Raw genomic sequence first — 23,343 nt, forward strand, 5'->3', positions numbered from 1 at the left:
ACTCAGCCTGGCCTTGAGGCTTCCCCGAAGTGGACTCAGACGTCAGGCCCTGCTGTTTGGCTCCTCACGTCCCACGCACACTCTGAGTGCCACCCTCGCTGTCACAGCGTGGCAGCTGGCCGTCCCTTTTCCTGGCTGGGTACTGAACTGCGCTTTTCTTTGCTTCTCATCTCAGGATTTTGGGGGGCAGTCCCAGTTGCACTCACTGCAGCTATTTCTTTCTTATATTAAATTAGTTCATTTATTACTAAGTGTGTCATGTTTGCTGTGGTCACAGCCTCCTTCTCACTTTGTCAATAGTCTGTTTGCATTTGCCCTGTGCCGGGCACCGTTGTGAGCACCTCGGGTTCTTTAATTTATTAATCCCCAAGGCACCCCGAGGCACTGGGGGCCATGGCTGTGCTCACAGTGTTGTGACCTCCTCTCTCCTGGTCGCCAAGCGTTCCTGTGTGAGTGCAGGTTGGGTTTGTCGGGTGCCTCTCCTGTGTGTCGATGTGGTGAGTTCCCGATTGCTGAGTGCTCGAGCAGCCCTGCGCTCCTGGGTGAACACCACGGCTGGTGGTGCGGGGTCCCTTCACATCTGTACGGGGTTCACTTGGCTCATGTTCGACTGCACTTCTGCATGTACGCGCCTGGGCACGTTGGTCTAGGTCCCATACAAATGAGTTGGGTTGGGCGTGGAAGCACACGCGTGTGATCCCGCTACTCAGGAGGCTGAGGCAGGAGGATTGCCTGGGCAACTTAGCGAGATTCTGTCTGAAGATAAAAAATACAAAGGTCTGGGGGTGTAGCTCAGTGGCAGAGCACTCCTGGTTCAATTCCCAGTACTACACACACCAAAAAAAAAAAAAAAGAGAGAGAGAGAGAAAAGGAGTTGGAGGCCTTCTCTTTTTGGGGACACTATAGATTGGGGTGTTATTTCTTAAATGTTGGATCAGATTTGCCAACATTAAAAGCTTCCATCTTCACTTTTGGTTGAAGATTTTAACTCCTAACTCGGATTCTTTGATGGAGAACTATTCAGGTTATTTATTGCACGGGCAGGCTCTGGTTATTAGTGTCTATTAAGAAATGTGGGGCTGGGGATGTGGCTCAGCGGTAGCGTGCTCGCCTGGCATGCGTGCGGCCCGGGTTCGATCCTCAGCACCACATACAAACAAAGATGTTGTGTCCGCCGAGAACTAAAAAATAAAGATTAAAAATTCTCTCTCTCTCTCTCCTCTCTCACTCTCTCTTTAAAAAAAAAAAAAAAAGAAATGTGTCCATTTCACCTAAGTCACCAAGTGTTCGCATGAAGTAATTTCTCATACCAGCCCTTTGATGTCTGTAGAATCCAAAGCCATCCCTCTTCCACTCCCTGTGGTGAGAATTTGCTGTCGTTCTTTTCTCCTGACCAGTCCAATAGCTAATCCTGTCTGAAGGCTAATTACATGCCAAGAATTACTAAGATTGAAATCTTGTTGAGAATTTAAAGATCTTTCTAAAAAGAAAAACAGCATCTAGAGATGTTTTTCTTCATGCTATTTGGTGGGGGGAGGCCAGAGGGGCTTCAGAATCAGACTGGCATCACTCAGCCCTGCAACTTAGCTGCATAAGCCCTCTGAGCTTTGATTTCCATCTCCCAGGAGACGGCCCACTGTGCAGATGCCCCGTCCCTAGGGAAGGCTCCTCTCTGCTTCCTTCCGTGCCCACAGTGCTTGGTGAGCAGTTACGTTACAGCCTTTCTTCCATCTGACGGCAGTGCCAGTGTCCCGTCGGCCACACTGTGTCTACACGGCACCCTCCACCTCAAACCAAGCCTAGCCTGCATTTAGTTGATCAAAAATGGTTTAATAGCTGGGCGCTATGGCACACACCTGTAATCCCAGGGGCACAGGAGGCTGAGATGGGAGGATCACAAATTCAAAGCCAGCCTCAGCCTTGGCGAGGCCCTAAGCAACTTGGTGAACTGTCTCCAAATAAAATACAAAATAGGGCTAGGATGGGGCTCAGTGGTCAAGTACCCCTGAGTTCAATCTCCGGTACCTGCTCCCCGCCAAAAAATGGTTTAATAGAAGAAGGATAAGAAAATAATGAAGCAAATAATGGCACATAAGCCAGTAGACCACCTGTGTAGCCAAAGAAGATTTCATTATAAAGGGTCATTTAGCAACATGGAACAAGATTTTAAAAAACAGAATATTTTTATCCGCTTTTGTGATTCGCGTGTGTGTCTGTGTTCAGTACTTATGTATGGGAGGGAAATGGAGAATTCCCAGGGGAAAATAGCCCCAGGAGAATGAGATTCTGGTCCAAATTTTTGTCCTCTAACCTATGACAGAGAGGCAGAGTGAGGCTTGGCCTGGTGAGCTCCCTGGGGTGTAGGGCGTGGGGTGCTGGACCCTCCTCAGCGGCAAGGGCGAAGGCCTCGCCGCACTCCTTTCTGCCCTGAGGTGGGTGAGGGCATCAGGCCGAGGGAGCATCTGCTGGCAAGGGGTGGTGGGTTCTGGGGAGCAGGCGTGGGCTATGCTCACTCACCCCTGGGGCTCCCCGTGAGAGCCAGCCCAGCTCCACGTGGAATGCAGCCTGTTTGGGGACCAGTTTTTGAGCTGAAAGTCACTCTTCCCACAGTCTTTTTGGGGCTGGTCTGGCCCCCCCTGTCTGTGCCTTTCAAAGGACATCCAGGAGTTGGCGTTTGAGTCTTTTAAGACTTGGGGTCTTCCTTTGCATTGTCCCCCTGAGCCTCTTGAGTAGGTGAGCACCCACAGCACCCTGCACCCCAGGACCCGGGCTGTGGCTCTGTCACCTAGCCCTGTCGCATCTCCTTGCCACGGCTCCTTCTGTTTTCAGATGCCTTTGTCAGGAAGGGCTTGTGGGGGACCCAGGAGGCCCCCTCCTTCCACCCAGAGCAGAGCCTCCCCCTCCCCACCCAGCCTCCAAGTCCCTTGGCTTGTGTGGGACACAGTCAGGCGTGTTCCCCGCAGCATTCATGGAGGTGCCTCAGAGCAGGAACTCCTGCGGCCCCTGTGAAGTGTTTTGTGTCATAAATTGACTGAGCCGCCTCTGCCTGGTGTCACTGAATCATGCCTATGACAAGCCTGGAGCCTGTGGCTGAGGCCTGGGGAGCTGGGGGTTGAACCCCTGGAGCTCAAGGTCCCAGAAGTGCAGGGTCAGCCCCTCGGGACTCAGTCAGCTGGTGTGGCGCCTGGGGCTGCTTCTGCCAAGTCATGCCTTCTCAGCCCTCCATGGCTGCCTTCCCCCTCCATACCTTCCCCCTCCACGGCGTTGCGTCAGACACAGGCCTGTCATGTGTTTCCAAATTAAGCCCTGTTATGTGGGGGAAAGGCCATCTGCAGGAAGCGCTGGGCTGGGGATGGACCAAAGCTGGGAGCCCTCGAGGCCACCTTGGTAAGCCTCTGTGGCTGTCCTGGTGTTCAGGTGCCAGCACCATCTACAGCATCCCCTTCCTGTGGAGCCTTCTACTCATGCCACCTCCCCGCCCCTGTTGTCCCCAGCTGCTCAGGGCCCGAGGACCTCAGGTTGGTGTTTGGGGCTCCTGGCCTGCTTGTGGTCCCATTTTAAAGCTCACTCCGTCCCATGGACGATCCTCCCAGCTCCCCGCTAGAGTCACCCGATCCCGTAGGTGCTGCACTGTGGGCTGCTTTAAAATGGTGGACCTGGCTGTTCCTCAGGACCCAGACCCCAGGCCAGCCCTGGTGCCTCCTCCTCAGAGCTCTGCTCTCCCCGCCAGGCCTGAGGGGTGGGGAGTGCCTGGGGTGGATGGCAGGCTCTCCTGTCCGCATCTGGGCACTGGAGGCAGCTCTTCCCCAGGGTGTTTTGCCCTGGAACCTTTCAAGAGCCCTCCAGACCGTGTGCTCTGAGAACAGGAGCCTCAACTGCCTTGCGCTCCTGGGATCTTCAGTGCTCTGGGACTCAAGGGCAAGTGACAAAGTGGCCAATAGGGGAGCTGCAGCCCGTGCTCCAGAAGTGCTGCGTGGCCTTGGGCACACAGGGCCACAGTTTATGAGGCTTTGAGGCCCAGCTCTGCACGCCTGAGGGTCAGGAGGCCACCCCTGGTCCCTCTGGCCCTACTCGGAGCTGCCACTCTTGTTCTGGGTACAGTCTGACCGACAGGAGGAGCTGATGTCCCCATGTCGCGCATTCAAGGCAGAAGATTGTAGGGTTCTCATGATGACGAGAGCCATCCCACCACAGGAAAGGGCCAACCCCAAAAGATGTCGGAGTCCAAAAGCCCACGCCTGGGGTGCCCCGCGTTCCCGCCCTGGTTGGGCGCTGAGCATGCTGCAGAGGGAGGCTCAGTGGAGATCTAGGAAGGGCGTCCCCTCAGGAGTCTAGAAGGCTGTGTCCAAGGGGAGTAGCTTACTGTAGCCGTTAGAGTTCCAGAGCTGGTGGTGGCCCTTGGTGATCATGCCCACCTCGCACTGTCAGTGGCACACCTAGGCCCAGGGGGACTGAAGCCTGCACTGCACAGCAGGGGCAGCAGGGGCCGATGGGCTGCTTCCGAACCTGGCTCTTTTTCACCAGGCGTCTTTTATTACTTGCAGCAAGGTGGCCGGCTTCATGTCAGAGGCCAGGTAATAAACATTTAGGATTTACAGGCCAGGGTGAAATCTAGGATTTATATTTTACTTATATCACAAGAGAAAGCAAATTCCATGATATTTTTGTTAACAAAATTCAAATCATAACATTGAGCACGATTTTTTAACGTAGATCTCCTAATAAGAAGAGTGGAATTACTTGTATAGGGATGACATTTTGCTGATTTGGGCTCCAAAGTTAGTTTTCCCTGCCATCAGAATCATCTGCAAATACTTCCTTGGCATGATCTGCAGGGGAATTTTACATGTTTTGTCTTAGAGAATGTCTTTCACACTGAGGCTGCCGCCAAATGAGTGTGTCAGCCCACGGGCAGATAATTTCTTTTCTTTTTTTTTTTTTTTTAATTTTTTAGTTGTACATGGCAGTAGAATGTATTTTTACAGCAGATCACTTGAATGGAGCACGTTAATCACTGAAGTGCAGTGCTGGAGAATTCCACTAAGATCGTCCTTGATATTTGCTTTTTGGAGATTTATTACATTGCAGATCAGTTGCTTCTAGCTGAAGTTTAGGGGACTGCTTCTCAATTTTATAGTTAAATGGATTTTTTAATGTGGGAATTCTCTTTGAAATTGCAGTAAGCTGAAGAACACTGCGGCAACTGTGGGTTGAGCTCAAAAAAAATGCAGATTTTTGTGGGAATGGAAATCTCACTTCTTGTTTTACCCAACAGTTCAGGGGTTGTATAAAGCATCTTGACTCAAGGTTTAGATACTGTTCATTTCCCTGAAATGACTACCACAGTGTAAATCTCACATGTAAAAGCTGTTTTGCCTTAGAATCTAGGTAAGCCTCATTAAGAAACCTCAACTCGGGGCTGGGGATGTGGCTCTAGCGGTAGCGCACTCGCCTGGCATGCGTGTGGCCCGGGTTGGATCCTCAGCACCACATACAAAGATGTTGGGTCCGCCGAAAACTAAAAAAATAAATAAATAAATATTAAAAAAAAGAAAGAAAGATCTTGTTCAGTAACAGTGATTGAAGACAATTCCTATGTATTTTTGGTACAGGAGATTGAATCCAGGGACAATACCATTGAGCTGCATTCCCAGGCCTTATTATTTTTTATTTCGAGACAGGGTCTTACCAAGTTGCTGAGGCTGACTTCCAACTTGTGATCCTCCTGCCTCAGCCTCCCAAGTCCCTGGGATTACAGATGTGTGTGATCACGGTAAAGTCTGGTATAACTATTCTAGATCTATACTGAATTCTTTTTGAACAAGAATTGTCTTCTCTGGTGCGGTGGCACACTACATGGCTGCCTATAGTAGGACAGGTTGGATATTCAGCCTTCATTTCTGAAAGAAATTCATGGAACTGACCGTGAGAGTAAAGGAGATGGACTATTGGCGCTTTTGGCTCAGTAGCTAACAGATTCAAGTGCTTTCTGCACAGCCCTGCAGACCAGTGGGTAGTGGGTAAACATAGGCCTTAGTTTCCATGGGCTTGTCCCACAGCCTTTTCTACCCCATACATCTTTTTACCATCAGTTAGGAAACATCATAGTCCACCCCAGTTGTGCTGAACTAGTGTTTTCACCACTCCTTTGACAGTGTTTTGCTTGCAGCTGTTAACGTGGATTCCTTAGTCGTGCCACCTCGGTGTGATTCTTAGAGAACCAAGCAGTACTGGCAGTGTCTTTAGAGTCTTTAAGAGCCAAGGAATGGTGACGCTTGCTGTCTTTAGGAGAGCTGTCACAGGAATGTGGTGGAAGCCAGCCCTTGGCCGCCACCTAGCATGGTACCCACCTCGAGGGGCCAGCAGAAGCCAGGTGCGGACAGTAACCCTCCAGGTCAGGGCCTGTCAGCTGAGGCCCCAAGGGACACTGAAGTTCCATCTGACAGCAGCGAGTTGCCGCCCTCCTTGCCTACCAGCAGGGCACCAGAGGCCTGCTAAAGGAATTAAGGTTCACCGTCCACCATGTTCAAAACGTCCAGGATGCAATTTTTAAAAATCACCCACTGTGCCACAAAACAGGAAAACCTCCACTTGAAGGACGCCCGCATCAAGAGGCCACAGGCAGCATGAAGAACCAAACAGACGCTGGGACTGAGGAACATGACAGGCAAGATGGAACTCTCTGAAAGGCACCCTGGCAGGACGGGGAAGACAGGGAAGGGTTGGCATCTTGGGAACTCTAAGATCTGGCAGAAGAAAGTACTCAGTCGGCACCACAGGGACAAACCAGAGTGGGTGGGAGGTGGGGAGAGAGCTCAGGTCTTGTGGGACCAGGGATAAGATGTCCAACCTTCATGCCACCGTCCCCGAGGAGAGGAGAGAGAGGGCCGGCTGAGAAGGTCCCCTGATTTGGCAGGGTGGAAACTGAGAATCAGGAAGCTTCGTGGACCCCAATTCAGCCTCTCAGTTTGGGTGATAAACATAGAGACAGTCGCACCCCAGGGGGACCCTGTGCACCCTTTTGGGTGCCTCGGCCGCGGTCTGCCTGGGAAGGGTCTTCCCCTGGCGTTGCTCTCTGGAGGTGGAGCTACTGGGCATCCGCCGGGTTAGTTTCCTGGAGGGTTTGAGTCTTGCGGCTTAAAACCCTGGCAGGGGTCTGTGAGCCTGGACAGCCCTGTTCCCCTGCAGCGGGGAGGTGGAGGCCAGGCAGCTGGGAGTCCACCAGGACCTCAGCTGGGCCACTCGGTTGCTTACTTTCTCCTTCCTTCCCCCTTTCCTCCCTCGCTGCTTTGCTTGGTGACTGACTCATATCCTGAGTTGGTGCCGGGCTGGTGCTCCCGGAGGGGACCTCTTCTCCCTCCCGCTCTGGCCACGTGGGTCCTTTCAGAAACTGGAAAAGCTCCTGCCAGTTTCCCTTGCTGGAGCGGTCAGTGATTTTTCTGGCCACCATGCTCTACAGTGTACTTGACTGAGTTGCTGCCCTTTGCTAGGTTGGTGCAAACTGGCCAGCTTTCGAGATTGGAGGAAGCGTGGTCAAGTGTGCATGTGCAATGCCCCCAGGGTCTGAGACCACGATTCAGCCTCCTACAGATGAGAAGTGTTCAGGAAAAAGTAACAATTTGACAAAAACAGTTCAGACAAAATACATAGTGTAAGTAAGGACTGTGTGTAGCATTTATCTTGTACATTTGTATAGCAGCTATACAGGTATTACAAACATTCTGAAATGACTTTAAAGTACACTTTAAAGGAGGATGTGAGAAGGCAGATACTACACCATTTTATATAAGAGACTGGAGCATCTAGAGGATCCCACAGGGGATCCTGGAAGCCATTCCCCTTGAATACCAAAGGACAGCTGTATAGTTCTTGCCCTTCTCTGTCTGCTTGTTGTTTTTTGATAAAATGCAAACTTTTGGGTGGAGTGCCAACTTACAAGATCACACCAGACGTCAGTGTTCTGGGCGGGGGAGGCCTGCCTGACTGATCTTTGCCTTACGCCTTTTTCTGTGCCCAGATTCACAGATAAGAACATGGGGGCTGGGGATGTGGCTCAAGCAGTAGCGCGCTCGCCTGGCATGCGTGCGGCCCGGGTTCGATCCTCAGCACCACATACCAACAAAGATGTTGTGTCTGCCGAGAACTGAAAAATAAATATTAAAAATAATTCTCTCTCTCTCTCTCTCTCCCCTCTCCTCTTTAAAAAAAAAAAAAAAAAAAAGAACATGGGACCTGCTATAGGGAAGGGATTTGTCCAGGTCCCAGCAGCTGGTGGCAGTGCTGTGGCCAGAGTCTGGTCCAGTCAGGAAGTTACTCTAACCTTATTTTTACCTTTCTTTCTGTTTTTGCTGTTGCTGACAGGGCTGTGTTAGGCCGGGAGCCCTGTTTTCCTTTCTGTTGAGGGTGGAAAGCAGCGAGTCAGACCAAAGACCGTATCAGGGCAGAGGATAGCACAGGCAGGGCTCTGAGTCTCCTTGGAGCTCCTGTGGGGACCTCAGACTGACTGTCTCGTGATTACCCTTGGAAGACAGTCATCAGTCTTCTATCAAAACATTTCATACTGGGGGAGTGGGGATGTGGCTTAGTGGTAAAGCACTTGCCTAATCCTATGAGGTCCTGCATTCAATCCCCAGCACTGCAAAAAATAAAAAATAAAAATAAAAAATTTCACACCATGGAGGTGGTTCTCAAACTGGCGCCCCCCGGGCACCAGAGCAAACTTGGAGGTATCCAGTTTTCCGGTGCAGTGGGTCTGCCCTGTGGGCCTCCCCGTGCAGTAGCAGCTGGATGGGGCTGTGGGTCAGCGCAGGATCATGCTGTCATCCTTATCATGACTGAACGTCTGGCCAGCTCTTCAGTAGTGGTGTGGACCTCACTGCCGCCCACTTCCCTTGGCTTAGGGGTTGCCATGGAAACTGCTGATACCTGCAGCTCATGACCAAGGGAGTCCTGCAGGTGGGCACGGTAGAGCCTAGTGTGGCTCCTACACCTCCATGTCTCACGTTCCTGGTTCATGGGGATCCCTGTTCTGTGTGTCCTAATGTGTTCCTTGTTCCCTTCATTTGGCACTTCCCGAGCCGCAGGTTCTGTGCAGGAAGAGCGGGTGCTGGGGACGGCCAGTGTAGCCCAGCTCTGCAGAGTGGGTCACAGCCAGCGCAAGGTCAGCGCGAGGCCAGGGTGCTGGGGGGCGTTGATGCTTTAGTGGGAGAATGTGGCATGCGTGACCTGACCTGAGAGTGTGTTCGTGGCCTCGGCTCCCTGGCACATGGCCGCATGTGTGCTTAGTGATAGGTACGGAGTTGAGGACACTCCTCTAGCTTGCTTGCCTTCCTGCCAGCCTGCCAGTGCCTCCTGCCTTCCCTGTGCCAGGCAGGATGCGAGATGCCCCTCTTCCTTCAGGAAGCTCTTGCGGCAGGGAGAGACGGTATCCAGACACATCGCCTTGGTTGACCGGCAGTGGACACAGCCCTCTGCTGGAAGCTGGGGCTCCTAGTTTGCAGCTTAGGGAAGCGCTGACCCCCTGGGAGCCTCCCATTCCCCATCTGTCTCCAGGGCCTTGCCACCTCCTGTGGCTCTTATCTGTGCAGAGTTGTTCAGGGCCACTGGCTGCTGGGAAAGTTCTGTATTCCCTGGAGACTCTGAGCAGCACTGGCAGGGGCCTTGGGACCCCAGCTCCAGTCCTGGCAGCTGCAGGGAGTCAGTCTGTGGACAGTGGGCAGTGCTGTCACTCTCCCCTGGGTTGCTCACAATTTCCTCAGTAGGGTGAGAATCTGTGCTCCCAACTCTGGGCTCAAGGGGCAGCTGCAGAGCACAAGTGTTGGAGGGACCCTAGCCTTTGTTTGGGAGTCATTTGCTCAACAAGTCGACCTTGGGTGCTCACTGAATGCCATTCTGCAAACACAGCAAAGTCCCTGCCTCTGTGGACCTGATGCCCCAGTCAGGAGATAGCCAGGCTGGGAACGCACAGTGGTGGGCAGGGTGGGGGTCCTGAGGGCTGTTTCAAAGGCTGTAGTCAGGCATTGTCTCTGAGGTGGCCGCCCAAACAGAGGCCTGAAAGGTGTCAGAGCAGACCCTGCGGACAGCGAGAGGAAGGGTTTGGGCTACTTCCACTTACCAGAGGCCCTGAGGTGGAAGGGACAGTTGGCTTTTGAGGAAGGGGGAGTGTGGGGGGATGGGAGTGGCCTAAAGGTGAGCACAGATGGGCTTTGTAGCCACGGAACGAGTGAGATTTCTTTTTTTCCTAAATTAACCTGGGGCGCTTACATTTAGCCACATCCCCAATTCTTTATATTTTTTATTTTGAGACAGGGTCTCGCTAAGTGATTGAGGCTGGTCTTGAAGTTGCTATCCTCCTGCCTTAGCCTCCTGAGTTTCTGGGATTATAGGCAGCAGGAATTTCGATTTTTACTAGGTATGATGAGAAGCCCTTTGAAGTTGCCTGTCGGTGAGACGGTGTGATTAATTCATATGAATTAATCAATTGTACTAGGGATCGAATGCTGGGGTGGTCTACCTCTTGTTATTTCATTTTGAAACAGGGTCTCACTAAGATAATGAGGCTGGCCTCAAACTTGTGATCTTCCTGCCTCAGCCTCCTGAGTCTCTGGGATGACAGGTGTGTGCCACGGGGCCTGTCTTTCTGACTTTCTCTTTGAAGGATCCCTCTGGCTGCTGTGTGGGGAGTCGCCTGGGTAATTATGGGGGTGTAGGTGTGCCGTCATCCTTGCTCCCCAGCACCTCCTCAACTTAGAGACCGCCTGCAGACTGCGCTTCCTCTCTGGGTCCTGCAGTCAATGTGTTCCTGTGGGGAGACAGTGAGTTGGCTCTGAGGGTGCTTGTCTCCGCTCTTGAAAAATAAGTGGCCTGGGCCACGGGGGAGTTGGAAGGCAGCGGCAGCACGGAGGGAGCTGGCCCTTACTCGCTGCTGCCCTTTGGGGCATGCCAGCTGGGGGCTTTCTTGTGCCAGCCTCCGGTCAGGCTCTGAATGTCTGGTGCTTCCTGATCGTTTGGTCCTGAGGCCTCTCAGTCTGGCTTTTTAAAGTTTGACAGAAGGCTTGTGGGCTTAACTGAGCCGCAGACAGGGCTGCTAGACAGACTCGACTAGCACTGAGTAAGTATCAGCTGTTTATGATGCTGAAATATAAACAGGATGCTCTGGGGATGCTCTGAGTTAAATTTGTCCCTGTACGTCAGACATCACCAAGGATAAGGCTGATTGAGCGCTTGCCCAGCATGCGTGAGGCCCTGGGTTCCATCCCCAGCACTGCACAGAAAGCAAAAGGGTACGTTGGAATGGACTGCAGCCGGGGGGGGCACCTCTGTTGATGAGAGGCAAGGACCTGGGCCGGGGGCTAGTTCCCGACAGGCAAGGAGGGCAGAGCCCATGCCCAGAACCCTCCGTGCTCTCGCCGCTCGGCCGCCTGTGATTTCCTGCAGGCCAGGGCTGCTGTGGCGTGAGGGTGGAAGCCAGCTCCGTCGCCTGCGCTGCTGAGGTACGGCCCAGGCATTTCAGATTGAGTTGTGGCGAAGCAGCCACGTGGCCATGGGCGATGGCAGAATGGAAGGACACAGATTCCAGAGCTGCGACCCCTAACTGGAAGGGACAGACGCGGCTGCCGAGGGGTGGGACCTCTCATGCTGGCCTGGGTTGACTCCTTCAGATCCAGCTACCTGCCAACTGTCTGTGCATCTGATGGAGCTAGGTTGGTGAGTTGAGGGTCCCCGAGACCACCTCAGATTCAGCTGAGGTCATCCAACTCACCAGGACTCGCAGAACTCAGAAGCCCTCTGCTCAGGATTGAGGTTTATTACAGCAGAAGGTTGAGACTAAAGTCACCAAGGAAGGGCATGGAGGGCGGTGTCAGGAGAAGGCAGGCCTGGGTTTCCAGTTGGCTTCTCCCAGTGGGGTCATAGGGGACAGCACTTAGTTCTCCTGGTGCAGTGTGTTTCAGCATGTCGGAAGGGCTGTGGGCCCAAGTTCATGAGGGGTGAAGGTGTACTCATGCAGCATTCCCTTTCTCACGTTCAGCTCAGAATTCAAAATAAATCACATGAGCTACGGGAGTAAAGTAGGCTTGTGTTAGTGACGCAGGTGTCCCGCCTGTCTGAGGGGCGAGGCAGGTGAGGTGTACCAGACACACCTCTTACTCACCAGTCCTCTCAGTTCACAATGGTCTTCTTAGGACAGGGTCGTCTGCATTGCCAGCCAGGGCTGCTCCCAGAGCCTAGGAGCCCAGGGTGTTGCTGGGAGTCAGTCCTGTGAACACGTAGGACCCACACCCGGAAGCTTAGGAGTGTCCAGCACTTAAGAGTCAGACTGATGCAGTGACTTTAAGTCTCCAGGCGAGCAGGGCTGGGGGCCAGCGTGAACTGAGTGTAAGGCCAGGGTCCTGGGCACGCAGAGATGCTGTCAACAGGCAGGAGATTCTGGGCCTTGGTTATTTCCCAGAAGTCCTTCAAGGGCCAGTGGTGAAGGCCTGCATGCGGAGTTTGGGGCGCTCAGCAGCTGGAGAGGCATTACCATGAAGTGGCCACTTTTTCTTTTGGGTGAAACCAGCTTCAGGGCTGTGTCCTTGTGCGGTTAGAGGATGCTGGTGGCTCCGAGAGTCTGTGGCTTCTGTCCTGTGTGCAGCGGGCCCAGTTGCGGTCCCAGCCTTAGCCTGAACTCAGGCAGAGGGTCCATGCTGCAGCCTTCGTGGAGCCTCGCTGAGCAGCCCCCTGTGCCATGGCGTGAGTCCAGGCCAAGGCTCAGGCCACGGCAGCCAGGTAGGCACTTGGGGGGCCTCAGGCGCACCTGCTCTTCCCTGCTGATGTCGCCCTTTCTCTCTCCTGACAGTTTTGTGATCAACATGGGGGACTCCGCTGACACCGTCACCGCTGCGCCTGAGGCCGTGGCCGCAGAAGTGTCCCTCTTCAGTGTGACGGACATGATTCTGTTTTCTCTCATCGTGGGTCTGCTTACCTACTGGTTCCTCTTCAGAAAGAAAAAGGAAGAAGTCCCCGAGTTCAACAAAATTTCAACAACGTAAGTGACGCCACTCAGCGTCCCCTTTGTCACTCCTGCTTCCTGGCATTCTCCAGCGCCTCTCAACCTCCAAAGCATCACCCTGCACTTGGGGCCCAGGCTGGCTCAGCCTCCTCCCGAGTATTTGGGGCCCTAGGCCCACACCGCTAGCTCCGACAGATTTCCCTTTTTAATGATGGAGGCAGGCTTAAGCCTAGAGCCCGGGGAGTGACAGTGTCAAGCCAACTTGACAAACGTGGTTTTGTTTATATTTTATTGTTTTTTTTTTTTTTTTAACCCTCAACAAAACAGCTTTTCCAGAATAAGTAAAAAATGGATTAGTTGAAGAAAAATAGTAAGGAGATGATAGGACAGTGTGTAGACGTGAGCAGGGTGGTGCGTGGAGTGCTGCCTGCACCGGCCTCCAGGGCTGCTTTCCGCAGGCCACACTGGAGCAGCCCTGACTTCCGGGCGCTGCAGCATCGTCTTGCATGTCCCCCTGGCTGTGTTGAACCCAGTCCCAGACTCTGAGGCCTGAGCCGGGTTTGAGTGGGGAGCTGACAGGCCAGGTCTGTGCTGAGCACACCCAGGGACACAGCCTTGCCTGGGTCCTCGGGTTTGGCAAGGGGCAGGTCTCAGTGCAGCATCTCAAGGTCCCTTGGCTGACCTGCCCAGGGTGGGCAGGATGAGGTGTGCGGGCGGGTGAGGTGTGTGGGCAGGGTGAGGTGTGTGGGGGCAGGGTGAGGTGTGCGGGGCCCATCCAGGGCTAGGTCCCTCTTTCAATTCAGGCAGTAGCTGTTTTCTTTTGATGGTGCTGGGGTGGGACCCAGGGCCCCATGCAGGCTGGGCACGTGCTCCGCCAATGCGCTACGCTGCACCCCATCCCGGGGTGCAGGCTTCCTGCCCAGACAAGTTAGGCATGGACCACTGCAGATGTGTCTGTCAATCAGCTCTGCTGCCACTGATGGGGCGTTTGCTTTACGTTTGTAAAACTTTCTTCCCTTCCTCATTGATTCACTAAGCAGATCAGTATCTACTGAGGTCTTGCCCATGGTGTCCCAGACCCTCACGAGGTTTGTGGCTGCAGCCATGAAATGAAGTAGGCCAGTCCTGTCCTGTCAAGCTTATGCTGTCCTGCTGAGCAAACTCTGGGCAAGACACTCACCCTATCCAGCCTCAGTTTCCTCACCACTGAGTGCGGCCTGTAAGCCTGCTCGTGACGTGCCCAGGGCTGGGTATCTGGGGAGCTGGCAGACCCAGGCCTAGAGACCAGATTCTGGGAGGGCCTAGAAGAAAGGAATCCCTTCTGGGTAAGGGATAAGGATCACATCCTGCAGGATGGTGGCGTGGCACCCAGAGGCTGTGAGGACACTGTCGGCAAAGGTCAGAGGCATAAAGGGCAGATGGGCTGGAATCCAGCCTCTCCAGCTGGGGTTGGGTCAGGATGCAGTCCTGATGTGGGACAGAGACAGTGTTTGTGGTGAGAAAGTGTGGGTATCCTTGGGACAGGGGGACCAGTGTCCAGGCCCCAGCTTCCCAACTGGCCCTCATTCCATTGTCCATAGCTGGAGAGACATGCTGCTGCGTTCTAAGGATGGGGCTGCCTGACTCGGTCCCCAGTATCACCTCCCTGGGCGCTCTTGGTATGTGATTGCTTCTGTCTGTTGGATGCTGACTCTGTGTTTCCCTGCTCTGGTGAGATTCTCGCCCTGTGCTGTCCTGCAGGTTCTCATCCCTCCTTGTGTCGGGGACCTGCCCCGGCCAGGGCCACACATGTGTGTGGCCCCAGGGAGTCATTTATGGTCCCAGGTCAAGTTCTGGGCCCTAATGGTGGGCCACTAAGGTTCAAATCCAGACTGTATCATGGTAGCCATGTGACCTTGCCCAGGTGACTTGGTCTTTCTCAGTCTGTGTCCTCTCATGCTGTAAACTGGGGTCATGTGCCTTAGGGTTATGAAAATCAAGTGGGCAAGTGCCTCCTCGAGCCCTTGGCCTGGTTTCTGGCCTGTGGTGCACTCTCAGTTTTCATCCCTATTAGTATCACCCCCATCCTTACGAGAGCGTTCACGGAACACATCAGTACCCCATTTTACAAATGAGGAAACGAGGTGTTAGTGATGGAGGAGTTTCCCCGAGGGCACGTAACTTGGAAGGAGCAGATTTGGCCTTTGAACCAAGATCTGCAAACCCCACGGCCCCTTCCCTACTTCTATGCTGTGCCACCTTTGGTCTCTGAAGCTACCCTTCATCTGCCTAGTTCAGAGACGAGAACACTGAGATCAGGAGGTCACTTGGCCAACGCCCTGGGCCTCCTACATAACTAGCATCAGTGTCCCTGGCTACTCGCACTTCCTTGAGCCATAGACACTTTTGCCCCAGCCCAGCCTGGGGACTGGTGGGGCTTCGTGCGGGGCATGTGTGTGGCCCTGGCCTGTGTCAGGAATTCTCCCTGGGATTTCTGGTGCTTCTGCAAAGGTTTTTTTAATTCCTTTGACACCTGGGAGGCTCTGTGTGACCATGTGAGACCTTTAGATTTGGATATTTAAAAACCAAACAAACGTGGAGTCTCAGCAGCAAGCACTTTTGAGGACATCGAGGCAGAGGACATGTCTCTCATCTCTCCTGTTGCCACATTGAGCCCTAGACTCTAGGGATTCAGGTGGAGCCTCTGGGTCTCCGGTGACTCTCCCCAGTGTGCTGGCCTCCTTGGCCCTCCCCACCTGCCTACATGTGGCCTTTGGAACCTTAGGAGCCCAGATGCCCTCTCTGTTGCCACTGACCACTGTGGCTGAGGAAGGTCCACCTGTGAGCCTCTGGAGCAGCATCCTGGAGCCAGGAGCACCTGCTCTCCTGTCCCAGGCCAGCACCACTTCAGGAGGCCACTTGGGGTTTGCCCTCAGTGGGCTGGGAGAGTAGCCTTTGCCCTTGACACTCCTCATGGGCAGAGGTCCTGCCCTGAGTCATCCTGTGCAGCTGAGCAGCTGAATGGAGCGCCGATGGCGTCATTCCCCTGCCTCTGGTCAAGAGAGAGGGCGAGGAACTTGGGACTCATCTGGTCAGACAGACATTTACATCCTTTGTGTCAGAGCCTTGTGACAGGATGGTCCCTGCCTTCCAGTGTTGTGGGAGGGCAGTTCCATGAGCAGATCATCTGGAGTATGCTGGGATCAGAGGTGCAGGGTCAGGTGACCCAGGCGGTGGGGATGGGTTTTTCTTTTTTGTTTTTTTGTGGTGCTGGGGGTTGAACCCAAGGCCTTGTGCATTCGAGGCAAGCGCTCTGCCAGCTAAGCTATGTCCCAAGCCCTGGAGATGGATTTTGACTGTGGACGGGGAAGGCTCTGGAGAGGCGGCAATGTGGGAGCTGAGCCTTGGATAGGGAGTAGGGTTTGGGCACCTACAGTGTATCCTAGGCACAGTTGGGAGGCTCGGGGTGGCTCATCTGGAAGGGTTCATGGTCCGGAGGGGCTGGGAAGTGGGAGAAGGGCAGTTGGAGGGACACGTGGAGCTGACTGCAGAGGGCTGGGCCACTCCTGGGGTGAGGACAGAGTTCCATAGAACAGCAGAATGACCTGTGTGGTTTCAGTGACCAGCATAGTGGCCCGCTCATGCTGCAGGGAGGCAGGTCAGGAGCCATTCCAGGAAGTGGTCACATGAGAGGCATTAAGGCCCGGGAGAGGGTCCCCGGGGAGAAAGGACAGGGGTCTGGGTGCCGGTGGGCTGCTGGAGCTGGAAGGGCTGGAAGGGCAGGCTGGGCAGGTTTGGGAAGAATGGGAAGATCTCAGCCCTGGGAGAGAGTGACTAACTGGGCCAGGGATGGAGCCAAACCCAGGTCAAGGAGAGACACCTTCTAAAGAGCAGAGAAGAAGGACGAGGGCTGTTGGCAGAGAAACAGTGACATCAAATGAAGAAAACAGAAAGTCTGGGAGAGCTATAGGTGGCAGGTCCAGGCTCCTGTCTCCAGCATCCAGGCCAAGAGCGGCTCCCCTGGCACCTCAGAAGCCCCACCAGCCACTGCCATCCACCCTGTGCAGCTGCGCACACAGGGCACGTTGAGTTCCCACATATTGGAGTTTCTGCTAGGTGTGTCCCCACCTGGAGCTCTCAGACGGTCCTCCCTGTGGCTCCCGTGTGGCTCCTGTCCAGCTGTTGGGAACTACCAGTCCTCCAGCGTGGCTGTCCAACTCCCTGGCCTCGGCCGCCATGTGGAGCTCCGTGTACCACATCCTCGCTCACCCTTCTATTAGCATTAATTAGCCAATCTCAGGGGCCCGAGGAGGTAACCAGTGTTACTTTGCATTTGTGGTGGCCCCCTGTCTGAGTTTGTCACCGCTTGGACTCTCCTTTGGTACAGGTTTGGTTCCGGAGTCTTGACCGTTTTTCTGTTGGGTTCTTGGCCTTCTTGTCGAGTTGTCAGAGTTCCACACTTTTTTCTTCTTTTTGGTGCTGGGGATGGAATCCAGGGCCTTGTGGGTGCCAGGAAGTGCTCCAGCACCGAGTTCCCCATGTTCTAGGTGCACATTCTTTGCCAGATGCGTGCACTGAGGTGTCTTCTCCCCACGCTTCTTGCTCTGTTAGTCTCTTCGCAGCCTTTGGTGATCACAGGTTCTTATTCTTTTCCCCTTGACTTTCAGTGTGAGTTTTAGAGTCAGCTTATGAGTGCCCACCAAAATCCACAGAACTTTTTAAAAAAGCTACTGAAATTAATTTGTCAGCCTTTTGGTGGCCCCTTAACCTTATGGTTAATGCTTATGTATGGAGTGTAAAAAATCTTACAGGGCTGGAGTAGAGGGAGTCCAGCCCGTGTGCGGCCCTGTTTGATCCCAGTACTGCAAGAGGAGGAGGAGTCTTATGTAGAAGCCATGAAATGTTCTTTGTGTTTTATTTTAGAAGAAGATTAGTTATGTTAGTTTTTTCTATCTTTTTTTTTTTTTTTGCTTTTGTTTTTGCAGGGCCCTGGTCTCAACACTAGGCAAGTGCTGGGCCCCAGCTTTTACAAACTCACTTGTGCGATCCAGCTGAGAGCTGTGTAATAGAGGGGTGTGGCTCTGTGTACTGTCCCAGTACAGGATGGGGGCATGGCCCTTCTCTACCCACTAGGTGTCAGCGTCACCCTCCACACAAAGCAGGTGGCTGTGGACAGGTCGGTTCTGGACTCCACTGTGTTCCCCTGAGCTGCGGGCTGTCCTCTACCAGCCCCACACCTGCTGTTTTCTGTGATTTGTTCAGTGTCTTATCTTGAGCATCCTACCCTATTGGCTCCCCCCGCTATTGCTGCATAAATTTTAGAATCAATTTGTCAATGTCGACCAAAATCAAATTAAAAAACTGCTGGGATTTAGCCAGGATCAGATTGAAGGTATCAACTAATTCTCGGCAGTCAGTGTCTCTTTCACGAGTCCAGGTTGATCCTGTCCCCGGCTCACTCTGAACTGTTTATAGTAGCAGTTAAAGGCTTGTAAAAGAGGACCAGCCGGGAGCACAGGTCCTGTAATGGTCCTGGCTCTCATACCTGCTCCCTGCCCAGCCACAGGGCTCAGCTGGCTCCTCTGGAGGGAACCTGAGGACAAGCAGGGGTGTTGGTTCCCATAGCAGCCCCATGCCCACCCTGAGCCTGCCCTGCTGGGAGCGCCCCCTCTTAGAAGATGGGCATTTGTTCAGAGTGACATCCACTTCCTGTCTGGGTCCCCGGCCTAGCACAGGGCCGCCTGCTGAAGTGGAGCTACCCAGAGAACAGCTGTAGAATTCACGATGCTAAACCTGTGCGTAAGTCTGCCTCCAAGGCAAGCCTGGCCTGCTGGCTGGGTTTGGTTACCCAGTATTGTTTATTAATTTTTAATTAGAACATTACAAAGTCTGGCACATAAAAACCAGAGGGAAAAATCATCAGAAGACCTGGCCACCTGGGCCCAGCCGTGGCCCTGTCTAGAAGGGCCTGCACTCTGGGGTCACCCGTGCCTGTCCCTAGCTAGCCCAGGCTGCTGGGACCCTCTCTGTGGCCCTGGCCCTGAGATCCTCTGCAGGGCCCCCACCTCTATGCCCTCCCCTGGCACCAGACGGTGCTTTAAAGAGAAATAATGCTTTTTATTTTGGAATATTTCCCAAAAATACCCAGATACGGAACCCAGGAGAACAAGCCCATGTGATCCCATCACCCAGTCTTAGAGCTCCCCAGGCCTGTCTTGCGCACCCCCCCCAGATTAGTTTAAAGCAATCCCCAGAAATCATATTTCATCTGAAAATATTTTCCTCTAAAATTCAAGGACTCCCTTTTAAACAGTGCAGTCTGTCCTCTCACACCTAAAGGTCACAGTAATCTCTCCCATCATCTGATCCCCAGTGGCCTCCTGGCTGATTATTGTTTGGGTTTGGCTTTTTGATAGTTTTTTTTTTTTAATTCAGAATCTAATCCAGACCTATGGACTGCAGCTGATTAGGGAGTCCTGTAAGTGTCTCTCTGTCTGGGGGGTTGGGTGTCCTAAACTCTAATCTGTAGCTGGTAAAATCCCCCCTTATAAGGTGCAGTCTGACCTAAGGGTACTCGTCCCCCCAAGGCTTCCCCAGAGTCCTCTGGCAGTCAGTCCCCACCCAGCCTCTGACAACCATTGATCTTCTTCCTGTTCCTGTACTTGAGCCTCTTCCAGAATATCACATTCGCGGCACTCTGTAGCTTCAGCCTGTGTGGCAGCTTTTCCTAACACTGTGTCAGGTCCCCGCAGCCTCACAGGCCTCCTTCCTCGCAGCTCAGTTATTTCATAGTTTCCCACAGTCTGGGTTTTGCAGATGGCATCCCACTGGGGGTCGTTTGAAAAGCCACAGAAGACCTCATCTCTCTGAGTGACCTTTATCTTGGGGCTTGCTCTTGACAGAGAGCCCAGGAGAGCCGGGAATCAAGGGTGCAGGATCGTGTGCGTCTGCTGTTGTCTTTGAACCTGGCAGGTGGAGAGGGAGCTGGAGGTCTTGCCAGGGCAGCTCAGGGTCAGTCTTCTGTGGAGGTCGCTGCACCTTGGCACATGGAAAGGGACGTGGGTGAGATCCACACATAGACAAGCTCCGGGGAGCCTGGACCTCTACCCCTGGGGAAGAAGCTGGAAAGGCACATCTGGCTCTTCTGCTGCCACCTGAGGGAGCATTCCCGGCCTTTCCTGGTTCCTGATGAGCTGGGGGCACTCCTGCTGGTGGCTGAACTTGCAGACACGCCTGTCGGGAAACAGCAAGCAGAGCAAGCAGAGGTGCCCTCCTGACCTCCTGGGTGTCCTCAGGGTACTTGGTGCTGCTGGTGGTCCCGTCTCTGTGTGCCAAGCACACGGCACAGGGACTGAGGCAGAGTGTCCTCAGGGCCACATGCAGTTGGTGGTGCAGAGTGACAAGTGCTCTAACAGCTTGGGTCGGTGGGGTCTCAGGGTACACCCGCTGGGCTGTCAGGATGAGGGGCTCCCAGAAGAAGGCTGGGAGACAGGAGGCAGCAGGGGAAGGGCAGGACCGGCAGGAATCCAGGACAAGTCCTGAGGGAGTCGGGTCAGCAGCCCTGGAGCAGGCGCTGGCCCCAGGCACCCCTCCCCTTGTGTCCTGCTCCTCAGTCTTGGCCTCTCCCACCTCCCTCCCCTTGTGTCCTGCTCCTCAGTCTTGGCCTCTCCCACCTCCCTCCCCTGCTTTTGTTTTGGTACCAGGGATTGAGCCCAGGGGCCCTTAGCCACTGAGCTCCACCCCCAGCCCTTTTTATATTTTATTTAGAGATAGGGTCTTGCTTAGCTGCTGCTGGGATTACAGGTGTGTTCCACCATGCCTGGCTTCCCTTCCCTTGTACCTGACACTTGCCAAATGGGCCTCAGGTCTCTGGAGTGTCCGGGGACTGCTGTGCAGCAGACCAGGCTACCTGGGCTAGTGGCCGGTTTCTTGGGCCGTGAGTCTTGTTCTCGTCTGTGTGCTTATCAATACATGCTGAAGGGACACGGCAGAGGCCCAGGAGCACCCTGAATGACAAGGCCTAGGGACCCAGGAAGGACATGAGATGTGTTCTTGGAACATGCCCAGGGCCTCTGGACCCTGGCAGCAGTGCTGGGGCCCAGCTGGTGAGGGTGTGCAGAAGCTGACCCAGCCTGGTGCTGGCCACAGTGGCTGTGGATGTTCCCAGGCCTGGGGCTGAGTCACTTGGGGACAGAAGCCCTCCCGCTGCCTGGGGTGATAAGGATGAAGTGAAACAGGGAGGTCCTTGGACGCCAGCCTGTACCAGGTGCTGTGGAATGGCTCCAGGTCCCTCTGTCTTTGACCTGAGATCTCCCACATGGCTGCGACCTTTCACCTGCCAAGGCCAGCGCCCTCCTGATGCAGAGGCCTGTGTCCTCGGAAAGCTGCCTTGTCTGCCCTCACCAAAGGCGGGTCTTTCCTGGGGTCTGCCTCCCCAGAGTCCCTTGGAGCTCTGCTGGTCCCTGTGGTGGAGGCCTGGGACCTTCTTGGACTATCTTCTGTGGTTCACCGAGGCTGGCCACCCACCTCTGCTGCCATCGTGTTCCTGGCCTCTCTCTCGTCCTTCCTCTTGCACTTTGGGTGTCTCTTACCCTGCGGAGCTTGGTTGCCAGGCACCAGGCTGTGCAGGGGTGCAGTCTCCACGGGCTGCCCAGGAGGGGAGGCCCAGAAGGAATCAGTCCTGCCAGGCAGAAAATTAAATTTGAATTGCAGTCTTCAGAGTGAGGCTCCATGCGGCCTGGGATGGGCACACCCGGTGTCTTCTTTCATCCGGGTGACCCTGTGTTTCCTCCTCTTGCCCGCTGGGTGGACTGCAGCTAACTGCTGAGGCCTGAACCAGAGCCTTCTGCTCCCAATTTAGGGGTGGAAAAGCCTAATTGGAACCTTGCGTGCTCTGTTCTGGAGCCACGTGGTGTCTGGGCTCGGGCCTTGCCCAGCTGCTGCCTCTCCAGCCGTCTGTGCTAGGTACCTGGGGAGGGGCCTCCGTAAGACAGATGGATGCCTCCCTGCAGGCCCCTCTGCACATGGTAAGGTATTGGTCCTCCAGCACACAGGACACTCCCAGGTGGCACATACCTAGTGTCTCAGGCTCCATGGCTCTCTCTTGGTGGAAGATCGACCCAGAGCTCATGTAATGGGGCCCGAGACGCCCTGGCAGGGCTGGGACAGCTTCCTCAGGAGCAGCAGCCCTGCCATAGCAACCTGCAGGCCTGGCTGGCTGGAGGCTGGAGCTTTGTTCGGAGACAGGACTTCCTTTTTTTTTTTTTTTTTTTGTAAGTGGGAAGGGGGAGGGTGCAGGGAGAAGGGCTGTGATATAAACAGTTACCAAGGAGACTCAGTCGGGGTTGGAAAGGTTCTCTCCTTCCCTTGGTCCATACAGAAGGGGGGTCGCCCCAGCCGCAGGGGATCACGGGAGGCTTTGGTCTCCAGTCCTGACCCCTCCCTGCTGGAACTGCCAGATGTTGCAATTCCCGGGCTCCTGGGGACGGAGGCCGACAGGGGTGCCGGGAGATTCCAAGGGTCCAGCGGCACTTGCAGAGGCCCCGGAGCAGGCAGCCTGCCCCACCACACTGATAATGGACACAGCCGAACTTCCTGCCTGCTGGCTTCCTGCCAGTTTCCAGCAGAGAGCTGGGACCTTCCCTTTTCCTTAAGTGCTGGAGTTGAGAACCAGAGGCCATGGGGTGCACGTACTCATCTCCGCCAGACGAGCCCACCCTGAGAAGGTCAGTCCCGGCTCTAGTGCAGGCTGCATAGGCGCCCCTTAGCAGGGGGCACCTGGCATCCTTCCATCCGAGTGAGGAAACGTGCTTCCGGGAAGGGACCCCTGGAGGCAGAGGCTCTGGAGAGTGGGCCGGTGGCTTCGGCCATTCCCGGCGGCTGTCTTCCCAGAGTCTAGGGGTGGCTGGCCCAGGCCCTGCAGTTCCTATGGTCATGCAGTGGGGACTTGGCAGGAAGCTGTTCACCTCCCCTCACCTGGGACTGGTGAGGAGCCAAGTGGGAGCAGCCCGGGGTGTGGCCCTCGGCCTCCGCAGGTGGCTGCATCTCTGAGCCCCCGAGTAGGTCTTGGAGTGGGCAGGGAGTCCTGGAGCTGCTCCTCAGGCAGGACTGGCTCACCAGTGGGGACCCAGGGGTGCCCTGGCACAGCGTCCACTGCCTGTACTTCAGCACCGCTGCCTCAGGACCTCAGGAGGCCAGTCTGGGGGGGAGAGGGTGGAGCACTGAGGACACAGGCGCTGGCCTCTGCTTCTTGGGAGCACTTTACTCTGGACGGGGTGGGTTCGCACACCTCGTTCACCCTCTGACGCCTGCAGCCACCGCTGGCCAGCCAGAGTTCGCAGCCTGGAGTGTAGCCGGCTCTTCTGTGACAGAGGCCG

The 23,343-nt window shown here is 54.6% G+C and overlaps 1 protein-coding gene across 7 annotated transcripts in view; it reads left to right on the top strand.

The window, feature by feature from the left end:
- The window catches only part of Por (cytochrome p450 oxidoreductase), a 56,805-nt gene that overhangs the window by 20,813 nt on the left and 12,649 nt on the right, over nt 1–23,343 (top strand). For 4 of the 7 annotated variants that reach the window (XM_026396863.2, XM_026396860.2, XM_077802321.1 and 1 more), the window contains exon 2: nt 12,836–13,024. In XM_026396863.2, the coding sequence (XP_026252648.1) occupies nt 12,849–13,024 (176 nt within the window). In that variant the 5' untranslated portion in view covers nt 12,836–12,848. Of the gene's footprint in view, nt 1–3,363; nt 3,388–3,437; nt 3,519–12,835; nt 13,025–22,552; nt 22,693–23,343 lie in introns of those variants that run through there. The other 3 variants (XM_026396858.2, XM_026396862.2, XM_026396861.2) reach the window with 3 other exon arrangements.

The sequence above is a fragment of the Urocitellus parryii genome, chromosome 9 (genome assembly GCF_045843805.1).
Source record: "Urocitellus parryii isolate mUroPar1 chromosome 9, mUroPar1.hap1, whole genome shotgun sequence".
In the NCBI taxonomy this organism is placed as follows: Eukaryota; Metazoa; Chordata; class Mammalia; order Rodentia; family Sciuridae; genus Urocitellus; species Urocitellus parryii.